At 61.5% G+C, this 11,436-nt stretch overlaps 1 protein-coding gene and 1 pseudogene across 1 annotated transcript in view; both read right to left on the bottom strand.

Annotated features, from left to right (window-relative positions):
• The window catches only part of LOC134563060 (uncharacterized), a 33,237-nt gene extending 21,932 nt beyond the window's left edge, over positions 1-11,305 (bottom strand). Inside the window, 5 exon segments of the mRNA XM_063420832.1 lie at positions 1,338-3,500; positions 6,099-6,166; positions 6,352-6,502; positions 6,577-6,756; positions 8,558-11,305. Coding sequence (XP_063276902.1) covers positions 1,338-3,500; positions 6,099-6,166; positions 6,352-6,502; positions 6,577-6,756; positions 8,558-10,759 — 4,764 coding nt within the window. The 5' untranslated portion in view covers positions 10,760-11,305.
• Positions 4,643-6,435, bottom strand: LOC134563082 (zinc finger protein 501-like; annotated as a pseudogene).
• Positions 11,306-11,436: the final 131 nt, after the last annotated feature.

Genomic DNA, 11,436 nt, shown 5'->3' with positions numbered 1-11,436 from the left:
GCGGGAATGGGGACAGGGAATGGGGACAGGGAATGGGGACAGGGAATGGGGACAGAGAGCGGGAATGGGGAGAGGGAATGGGGAGAGGGAATGGGGACAGGGAGCGGGAATGGGGACAGGGATCGGTAATGGGGACAGGGATTGGGAATATGGTCGAGGAACAGGAGTGGGACTGGAAATACAAGACCGGGACTGGGAATGATTCTGAGAACTGGGACAGGGACTGAGAACTGGTCAGGGAATACAGGACAGGAATGGGATTGGGGCCATGGCCTGGGAACAGGGACAGGGAACACAGGAGCAGAAATACGAGACAGGGCCTTGGAAGGAGTCACAGAATGGGGACAGGGACCACGATTTGGCCTTGGAGTACCAGACTGGGACAGGGACGGGTAAGACAGGACTGGGACCAGCAGTGGGACCAGGAATGGGGACAGGGAGCAGGAATGGGACAGGAATACGGGAGTGTTCCCGGGAATACGGTACTGCAGGGATAGGGGACCTGGAATGGGATGGGCAATGGGAATAGGGAAACAGGAGAGAGAAGATGAAAACAATAACTGGAGAGAGAATATGGGATGGGGATTAGGAAGGTGGGTCCGGAATGGAAAATGGGAATACAGGATTGGGACTGGGGATATGGGAATAGGAGAGGGAATATGGAAATGGGGGACCAGCCAAGGGATCAACATTACAAAAACGAGAACAGGACAGGAAATATGGGATTGGGAATATGGGAACAGCATGCAGAGACAACGAGACAGGGAATCAGAGTGGGAATGGGATCCAAAATGGGATGGGAGCAGAAGAGCACCATGACTGGGGTGACACAGGAACAGGCAGGGGGCAAGAGGAGTGACAGTGGGAAAAGGGAGATGCTGGAAAGGGGACACCAGGAACAGGGGGACAGTCCCAGGGCAGGGGGTCCTTGATCAGCTGCCCTGAATTTCCACCAGGTTCTCCCAGCACAGCTGGAGCTGCTCAGCCTGGGGAGCCCAAAGCCCTGAGAAACCCCCAAGTCCCTGCCTGGAATCCTCAGGTCCCTTGAACCCAGCACCCCTTACCTATCCCCTGGAAGATTCCCCCATGTCCCCATCCAGGTCTTTGCTCAAAATTTTTATTTTTACCCCATTGTGGAGGCTTTTGGAAAGATAAAGAGAAATGAAAAAGAAATCCAGGCCACGGGGAGCCAGGAACATGTGGAGTCCCCCAGCCAGGTGTGTGCCCAACACGGATCACCGGCACCGCGGATCACCGGGGCTCTGCCCACCGGGGCTCACTGGGGATCACCCAGGGGGGATCCTCCCATGGGGGATGGAGCTGGAGCAGCGCACGAAGCTCTTCCCACACTCGGGGCACTCACAGGGGTTCCCTCAGTGCTGGCTCCGTTGGTGTTGGGTCAAGTGAGAGCCCCTGGTGAAGCTCTTCCCACACTCCCCACACTCGTAGGGCTTCTCCCCCGTGTGGATCCTCTGGTGGAGTATCAGGGCAGAGCCATGTCTGAAGCTCTTCCCACACTGGGGACACTCGTAGGGCCTCTCCCCGGAGTGGATGCGCTGGTGCCTGACAAGGGTGGACTTTTGCTTGAAGCCCATCCCGCAGTCGGGGCAGCGGAAGGGCCTCTCATCCGTGTGAATGCGCTGGTGCACGAGGAGCTGGGAGCTGGTCTGAAACCTCTTCTTGCACTGGTCACACTCGTAGGGCCTCTCACCAGTGTGGATCATTTGGTGTCTGATCAGGTTGGAGCTCGTGTTGAAGCCCTTCCCACACTGCTCACACTCGTGGGGCCTCTCCCCGGTGTGGATGCGCCGGTGTCTGACGAGGTGGAAGTTCTGCCTGAAGCCCTTCCCGCAGTCGGGGCAGCGGAAGGGCCTCTCATCCGTGTGAATCCGCTGGTGCAGGAGGAGTTTGTAGCTGGTGGTAAAGCTCATCTTGCATTGGTCACACTCGTAGGGCCTTTCCCCAGTGTGGATCATCTGGTGTGTGATCAGGTCAGACCACCGCCTGAAGCTCTTCCCACACTCCCCACACTCGTAGGGCCGTTCCCCCGTGTGGATCCTCCGATGTTTCATCAGGGCAGACCTGTGGCTGAAGCTCTTCCCACACTGCTCACACTCGTGGGGCCTCTCCCTGGTGTGGATGGGCCAGTGGCTGATGAGTTGGGCTTTCTGTTTGAAGCCCATCCCGCAGTCAGAGCAGCGGAAGGGCCTCTCATCTGTGTGACTGCGCTTGTGCAGGAGGAGCTTGGAGGTGGTGGGAAACCTCTTCTTGCACTGCTCACACTCGTAGGGCCTCTCCGCGTTGTGGATGGGCCAGTGGCTGATGAGGTGGGACTTTTGCTTGAAGCCCTTCCCGCAGTCGGGGCAGCGGAAGGGCCACTCATCCGTGTGAATCAGCTGGTGCATGAGGAGCTGGGAGCTGGTGGGAAACCTCTTCTTGCACTGGTCACACTCGTAGGGCCTCTCTCCAGTGTGGCTCCTCTGGTGTCTGATCAGGTCACAGCTCCGCCTGAATCTCTTCCCACACTCCCCACACTCGTAGGGCTTTTCCCCGGTGTGGATCCTCTGGTGAATGATCAGTTCAGATCTCCACCTGAAGCTCTTCCCACACTCCGAGCACTTGTGGGGCTTCTCCCCCTCCTGAGGCTGCTCAGGGACCCCCAGCTCCGAGCTGCGGCCGCCTCCCCGGCCCGGGGTGGATCTTTCGTGCTCGGAGCCCCGAGATCTGCGTTTGCAGCCCCTCCTCGTGCGGCATCTCCGCGGCTTTTCCTCCCCGTTGCGTTCCTGCGCCGCGGAGCCGCTCACAGCGGCCTCTCCCACCGGCTGCTGCCCGGAGCCCTCCAGGGCCATCTCCGGCTCGGCTTCGGGCTCCTGCAAGATCCGAACACGCCCTGGGCCGCACAAAAACCCTCCCGGAGAGCCCCGCGATGGATTCGGGGCGAGCTCCCCCTCCCCGCTCACCTGCGGGTCCCAGGCGGGAACTTCCTCCCGCTTTTCGTCTTCCTCCTCCTCCTCTGTCCCTCGTGTTCCCGCTCCGCCTCTTCCTGCCGCTCCTGCCTTTCCTCTTCCTCCTCCTGTGTCCCTCCTCTTCCTCCCGCTCCTCCTCCGCTCCCAGCCCGGCCCGGGCGGTGCCGACACCCAAAAGCAGCCGCGCTCTGCCCTGGGGGGGTTCCAAAGCGGCCCCGCCCCGCGCGGCCCCGGCAGCGATCCCGGGAGCAGCGGGCAGGACTCGGGAGCGCTTTCCCTCCCAGTCTGGCTCTTACTGGGAGCACTGGGAGGGAACTGGGAGCAAACAGCGCCCGGACGCGGCTGCAGCCGGCGAGGGGCGGGGCCGAGCCGCAGGGCGTGGTTATGCAAATCCAGGAGCGATCGCGCGCTGTGATTGGCGGGCGGGAGCAGGGCGGGGTTTGCCCTCAGACGTGAGGGGAGCGGGATCCGGAGCGATGGCGGCGGCGTCCGGTGAGAGGGGACAGGGAGCGGGAATGGGGACAGGGAATGGGGACAGGGAGCGGGAATGAAGACAGGGAGCGGGAATGGGGACAGGGAGCGGGAATTGGGACAGGGAACGGGGACAGGGAATGGGGACAGAGAATGGGCTCAGCAATACAGGAAACGACTGGGAAGGGAAGCGGGAACGGGACTGGGAATACAGGACACGGACCTGGAATGGGGACAGGGATCGGTAATGGGGACAGGGATTGGGAATATGGTCAAGGAACAGGAGTGGGACTGGAAATACAAGACCGGGACTGGGAATGATCCTGAGAACTGGGACAGGGACTGAGAACTGGACAGGGAATACAGGACAGGAATGGGATTGGGGCCATGGCCTGGGAACAGGGACAGGGAACACAGGAGCAGAAATACGAGACAGGGCCTTGGAAGGAGTCACAGAATGGGGACAGGGACCACGATTTGGCCTTGGAGTACCGGACTGGGACAGGGACGGGTAAGACAGGACTGGGACCAGCAATGGCACCAGGAATGGGGACAGGGAGCAGGAATGGGAGCAGGAATAGGGGAGTGTTCCCAGGAATACGGTACTGCAGGGATAGGGGACCTGGAATGGGATGGGCAATGGGAATATGGAAACAGGCGAGAAAAGATGGAAACAATAACTGGAGAGAGAATATGGGATGGGGATTAGGAAGGTGGGTCCGGGATGGAAAATGGGAATACAGGATTGGGACTGGGGATATGGGAATAGGAGAAGGAATATGGAAATGAAAATGGGGGCCCAGCAAAGGACCAGGAATACGAGAATTGGAACAGGACAGGAAATATGGGACTGGGAATATGGGCAGGGCATCCAGAGACAACAGGACAGGGAATTAGAGTGCGAATGGGATCCAAAATGGGATGGGAGCAGAAGAGCACCATGACTGGGGTGACAAAGGGCAAGGGGAGGGACAGTGACGAGAGGGAGTCCTGGAAATGGGACATCGAAAACAGGGGGACAGTCCCAGGGCAGGGGGTCCTTGATCAGCTGCCCCTGAACCTCCTCAGGGTCTCCCAGTGCAGCCGGAGCTGCTCAGCCTTGGGAGCCCAAAGCCCTGAGCAACACCCAAGTCCCTGCCTGGAATGCTCAGCTCCCTTGGACCCAGTAACCCCCACATCCCCTGGAAGAGCAACCCATGTCCCCATCCAGGTCTTTGATCAAAATTTTTATTTTTACCCTGTTTTGGGTTTTTTGTAAAAGAAAAAGAGAAATGAAGAAGAAATCCAGAAAACACGGAGCCAGGAGGATGTGGAGTCCCCAGCCAGGTGTGTGCCCAACACGGATCACCGGCACCGCGGATCACCGGGGCTCTGCCCAGCGGGGGTCACTGGGGATCATCCAGGGGGGATCCTCCCATGGGGGATGGAGCTGGAGCAGCGCACGAAGCTCTTCCTGCACTCGGGGCACTCACAGGGCTTCCCTCAGTGCTGGCTCCGTTGGTGTCGGGTCAAGGCTGAGCTGCTGCAGAAGCTCTTCCCACACTGGGGACACTCGTAGGGCCTCTCCCCGGTGTGGATGCGCTGGTGGGTGACGAGGCTGGAGTTTTGCTTGAATCCCATCCCACAGTCGGGGCAGCGGAACGGCCTCTCATCCGTGTGAATCCGCTGGTGCAGGAGGAGATGGGAGCTGGTCTGAAACCTCTTCTTGCACTGCTCACACTCGTAGGGCCTCTCCCCAGTGTGGATCCGTTGGTGAATGGTCAGGTTGGAGCTCTGGCTGAAGCTCTTCCCACACTCCCCACACTCGTAGGGCTTTTCCCCAGTGTGGATCCTCTTGTGACTGATCAGGGTAGAGCCACGGCTGAAGCTCTTCCCACACTGGGGACACTCGTAGGGCCTCTCCCCGGTGTGGATGCGCCGGTGCCTGATGAGGGTGGAGTTACGCTGGAAGCCCATCCTGCAGTCGGGGCAGCGGAAGGGCCTCTCATCCGTGTGAATGCGCTGGTGCAGGAGGAGGTAGGTGCTGGTCTGAAACCTCTTCTTGCACTGCTCACACTCGTAGGGCCTTTCCCCGGTGTGGCTCCTCTGGTGTGCAGTCAGGTTGGAGCTGCAGCTGAAGCCTTTCCCACACTCCCCACACTCGTAGGGCCATTCCCCCATGTGGATCCTCTTGTGGATGATCAGAGTCGATCTGTGTTTGAAGGTCTTCCCACACTGCTCACACTCATAGGGCCTCTGCCCAGTGTGGATGCGCTGGTGCCTGATGAGATGGGAATTACTCCTGAAGCCCATCCCGCAGTCGGGGCAGTGGAAGGGCCTCTCATCCGTGTGAATTAGCTGGTGCAGGAGGAGGTAGGTGCTGGTCTGAAACCTCTTCTTGCACTCCCCACACTTGTAGGGCCTTTCCCCGGTGTGGATTCTCTTGTGGATCAAGAGTTGGGATCTCCACCTGAAGCTCTTCCCACACTCCGAGCACTTGTGGGGCTTCTCCCCCTCCTGAGGCTGCTCAGGGACCCCCAGCTCCGAGCTGCGGCCGCCTCCCCGGCCCGGGGTGGATCTTTCGTGCTCGGAGCCCCGAGATCTGCGTTTGCAGCCCCTCCTCGTGCGGCATCTCCGCGGCTTTTCCTCCCCGTTGCGTTCCTGCGCCGCGGAGCCGCTCACAGCGGCCTCTCCCACCGGCTGCTGCCGCGGGGATTTGTCCTCCCTGGGCTCCGTGCTCAGCTCCGTGCCTGGGGGAGGAAGGACCAGGAGAGGATGGGATTTGCCTCCGGGCCACAGGGAAGGGCAAGGAGATCCCCCCGCGCGTCCCCGGCAGGACGGCGTCGGCAGCGGGGTTGTCCTGCAGCCGGGGGCCAGGCTGGGCTGCGAGATGGAGCAGCAGAGAGGGGCAAAGGGGCACTGACTTCCTCCTCACCTGCCTGCGGCTCCCGGGACATCTTCCTCTTCCTCGCCGCGCCCTCCTCCTCCTCCTCCATCGGGCCGAGGTTTGCCAATGGCCAATCCTGCTGTGGGGTAAAACAAGCGCTGAGCGCGTTGGGTTTGACGGTGCCGCTGCCCCGGCGCGGCTGCAGAAGTCAGCGCCCCTTTCAGCCCCGGGGGGCCCGGACCCCGCTCATCTCCGGGCTCTGCCCGCCGCTACCGGGCCATCGCCACGTGGGACCCGCCGAGATCCCTCCAGGGCCATCTCCGGCTCGGCTTCGGGCTCCTGCGAGATCCGAACACGCCCTGGGCCGCACAAAAACCCTCCCGGAGAGCCCCGCGATGGATTCGGGGCGAGCTCCCCCTCCCCGCTCACCTGCGAGTTCCGGGGGGGGCGATGCTGCCGGAGCCGGGGGAGCTGCGGCCTGAGCGGGGGAACCGCGTGCGGCTGCTGCTGCTGCCCCTCCTCTTCCTCCCGCCCCTCCTCTTCCTCCTCCTATGTCCCTCCTCTTCTTGCTCCTCCTCTTCCTCCCGCTCCTCTCTTTCTCTTTCCCTTTCCTCTTCCTCCTCCTGTGTCCCTCCTCTTCCTCCCGCTCCTCCTCCGCTCCCAGCCCGGCCCGGGCGGTGCCGACACCCAAAAGCAGCCGCGCTCTGCCCTGGGGGGGTTCCAAAGCGGCCCCGCCCCGCGCGGTACCGGCAGCGATCCCGGGAGCAGCGGGCAGGACTCGGAGGCGCTTTCCCTCCCAGTCTGGCTCTTACTGGGAGCACTGGGAGGGAACTGGGAGCAAACAGCGCCCGGACGCGGCTGCAGCCGGCGAGGGGCGGGGCCGAGCCGCAGGGCGTGGTTATGCAAATCCGGGAGCGATCGCGCGCTGTGATTGGCGGGCGGGAGCAGGGCGGGGTTTGCCCTCAGACGTGAGGGGAGCGGGATCCGGAGCGATGGCGGCGGCGTCCGGTGAGAGGGGACAGGGAGCGGGAATGAGGACAGGGAATGGGGACAGGGAATGGGGACAGGGAGCGGGAGTGGGGACAGGGAATGGGGACAGGGAGCGGGAATGGGGACAGGGAATGGGGACAGGGAATGGGGACAGGGAGCGGGAATGGGGACTGGAGTGGAAATGGGGACAGAGACCAGTAATTGGGACTGGAAATGCAGAGACGGAATGGGGATAGGGAATGGGAAAAGGGACCGGGTATGGAGAGAGGGATCAGCAATGGGAACCAGGAACGGGCACGGCACTGCAAATACCAGGCACGGATTGGGAATGATCCATGGAATGGGAACAGGAACCAGGAATGGGACAGGGAACACCGGACTGGGACTGGGGCCAGGGAGCAGCAATATGGGACAGGGATCTGGAATGGGGACTGGGACTGAGAATGGAACGAGGAATGGGACTGGGAATGTGCATGCAGGAGAGGGACCTGGAATGGGATCGGGGATAGGAATAGGGAAACAGCAGAAATAGCATGGAAACAGCATCCGGAGAGGAAATATGGGGTGTGGATTAGAAAGGAGGGGCCGGGATCACAAACGGGAACACGGCAACGGGACTATAGGAACAGGGCAGGGAATATCAAACTGGAAATGCGGGACCGGCACGGGAACCGGGAATACAGGAATGGCAGCAGGGGTGGGAATATGGGACTGGGAATATGGGAACGGCAACCAGAGAGAGAATATGGGACAGGGAATGAGAGCAGGAATGGAATACGGACAGGGATGGGAGCAGGAAAGGAGCTGGAGAGCGTGAGACGGGAATGGGCAGGGGGTGAATGGGGATCCTGGATAGGGGACATGAGGACATGGGGACAGTCCCCGGTAGGGGATCCTTGATCAGCCTCCCCTGAACCTCTGCCAGGGTCTCCCAGCACAACCAGAGCCGCTTGGCCTGGGGAGCCCAAAGCCCTCAGGTCCACTCAACTCCCTCAAACCAATTATCAGTCACATCCCCTGGAAGATCCTCCCATGTCCATATCGAGGTCTTTGTTCAAAATTTTTATTTTCACCCCGGATTTGGGTGGTTTGAAAGGACAAATAGAAACGTACAGAATATCTAGGCCATGGGGAGCCAGGAACATGTGGAGACACCAGCCAGGTGTGTGCCCAACACGGATCACCGGCACCGCGGATCACCGGGGCTCTGCCCACCGGGGGTCACTGGGGATCATCCAGGGGGGATCCTCCCATGGGGGATGGAGCTGGAGCAGCGCACGAAGCTCTTCCCGCACTCGGGGCACTCACAGGGCTTCCCTCAGTGCTGGCTCCGTTGGTGTTGGGTCAAGTAAGAACTTCTGGAGAAGCTCTTCCCACACTGGGGACACTCGTAGGGCCGTTCTCCCGTGTGACTCCTGACGTGCAGAGTCAGGGCAGAGCTGTAGCTGAAGCCCTTCCCACACTCCCCACACTCGTAGGGGTGTTCCCCTGTGTGGATCGTCTTGTGGGCAATCAGATTCGATCGCTGTCTGAAGCTCTTGCCACACTGGGGACAGTCATAGGGCCTCTCCCCGGTGTGGATGCGCCGGTGGTTGACAAGGGTGGAGTTTTGCTTGAAGCCCATCCCGCAGTCAGGGCAGCGGAAGGGCCTCTCATCCGTGTGAGTGCGCTGGTGCACGAGGAGATTGGAGCTGGTCTGAAACCTCTTCTTGCATTGGTCACACTCGTAGGGCCTCTCCCCTGTGTGGATCATTTGGTGCAGAGTCAGGTTGGACCTTGCCCTGAAGGCTTTCCCACACTCCCCACACTGGTAGGGCCGTTCCCCTGTGTGGATCCTTTGGTGTCTGATCAGTTGGGAGCTCTGGCTGAAGCTCCTCCCGCACTCCCCACACTTGTAGGGCTTTTCCCCCGTGTGGATCCTCTTGTGACTGATCAGGGTAGTGCCATGGCTGAAGCTCTTCTCACACTGGGGACACTCGTGGGGCCTCTCTCCGCTGTGGATGCGCCGGTGGGTGACGAGGTGGGCGTTTCGCCGGAAGCCCTTCCCGCAGTCGGGGCAGCGGAAGGGCCTCTCATCTGTGTGAATGCGCTGGTGCACGAGGAGAGTGGAACTGGTCTGAAACCTCTTCCTGCATTTCTCACACTCGTAGGGCCTCTCTCCTGTGTGGATAATCTGGTGTGCCATCAGGGCAGACTGCCGGATGAAGCTCTTTCCACACTGGGGACACTCGTGGGGCCTCTCCCCGGTGTGGATGCGATGGTGGTTGATGAGGTGGGAGTTGTCCTTGAAGCCCATCCCGCAGTCGGGGTAGCGGAAGGGCCTCTCATCCGTGTGACTGCGCTGGTGCTTGAGGAGACGGGAGCTGGTCTGAAACCTCTTCTTGCACTGGTCACACTCGTAGGGCCTCTCTCCGGTGTGGCTCCTCTGGTGTGTGATCAGGGCAGAGCTGTGACTGAAGCTCTTCCCACACTGGGGCCACTCGTGGGGTCTCTGCCCGGTGTGGATGCACCGGTGCCTGATGAGGGAGGAGTTATGTCTGAAGCCCATCCCGCAGTCGGGGCAGCGGAAGGGCCTCTCATCCGTGTGAATCCGCTGGTGCTTGAGGAGCTGGGAGCTGGTGGGAAACCTCTTCTTGCAGTGGTCACACTCGTAGGGCCTCTCCCCTGTGTGGATCATTTGGTGCAGAGTCAGGTTGGACCTTGCCCTGAAGCTCTTCCCACACTCCCAACACTTGTAGGGCCGTTCCCTTGTGTGGATCCTCTGGTGGATGATCAGAGTCGATCTGTGTTTGAAGGTGTTCCCACACTGCTCACACTCGTGGGGCCTCTCCCCAGTGTGGATTCGCCGGTGGCTGACGAGGTGGTCATTACGCTGGAAGCCCATCCCACAGTCAGGGCAGCGGAAGGGCCTCTCATCCGTGTGAATCCGCTGGTGCAGGAGGAGCTTTGAGCTGGTGGGAAACCTCTTCTTGCACTGCTCACACTCGTAGGGCCTCTCCCCAGTGTGGCTCCTCTGGTGGATGATCAGGTCCGAGCTCTGGCTAAAGCTCTTCCCACACTGCCCACACTTGTAGGGTCTCTTCCCTGTGTGGCTCATCAGATGGATGGTCACGTTGGAGCTCCGGCTGAAGCTCTTCCCACATTCCCCACACTTGTAGGGTCTCTCCCCCGTGTGGCTCCTCTGGTGAATGGTCAGTTCAGATCTCCACCTGAAGCTCTTCCCACACTCCGAGCACTTGTGGGGTTTCTCCCCCTCCTGAGGCTGCTCAGGGACCCCCAGCTCCGAGCTGCGGCCGCCTCCCCGGCCCGGGGTGGATCTTTCGTGCTCGGAGCCCCGAGATCTGCGTTTGCAGCCCCTCCTCGTGCGGCATCTCCGCGGCTTTTCCTCCCCGTTGCGTTCCTGCGCCGCGGAGCCGCTCACAGCGGCCTCTCCCACCGCCTGCTGCCCGGAGCCCTCCAGGGCCATCTCCGGCTCGGCTTCGGGCTCCTGCAAGATCCGAACACGCCCTGGGCCGCACAAAAACCCTCCCGGAGAGCCCCGCGATGGATTCGGGGCGAGCTCCCCCTCCCCGCTCACCTGCGGGTCTCAGGGGAGATCTTCCTCCCGCTTTTCGTCTTCCTCCTCCTCCTCCTCTGTCCCTCGTGTTCCCGCTCCGCCTCTTCCTGCCGCTCCTGCCTTTCCTCTTCCTCCTCCTGTGTCCCTCCTCTTCCTCCCGCTCCTCCTCCGCTCCCAGCCCTGCCCGGGCGGTGCCGACCCCCAAAAGCAGCCGCGCTCTGCCCTGGGGGGGTTCCAAAGCGGCCCCGCCCCGCGCGGCCCCGGCAGCGATCCCGGGAGCAGCGGGCAGGACTCGGGAGCGCTTTCCCTCCCAGTCTGGCTCTTACTGGGAGCACTGGGAGGGAACTGGGAGCAAACAGCGCCCGGACGCGGCTGCAGCCGGCGAGGGGCGGGGCCGAGCCACGGGGCGTGGTTATGCAAATCCGGGAGCGATCGCGCGCTGTGATTGGCGGGCGGGAGCAGGGCGGGGTTTGCCCTCAGACGTGAGGGGAGCGGGATCCGGAGCGATGGCGGCGGCGTCCGGTGAGAGGGGACAGGGAGCGGGAATGGGGACAGGGAATGGGGACAGGGAGCGGGAATGGGGACAG

The sequence above is a fragment of the Prinia subflava genome, chromosome 33 (genome assembly GCF_021018805.1).
Source record: "Prinia subflava isolate CZ2003 ecotype Zambia chromosome 33, Cam_Psub_1.2, whole genome shotgun sequence".
Classification (NCBI taxonomy): Eukaryota; Metazoa; Chordata; class Aves; order Passeriformes; family Cisticolidae; genus Prinia; species Prinia subflava.
The sequence above is the reverse complement of the archived record's forward strand: the minus strand, read 5'-3'. Positions and strand labels throughout refer to the sequence as shown.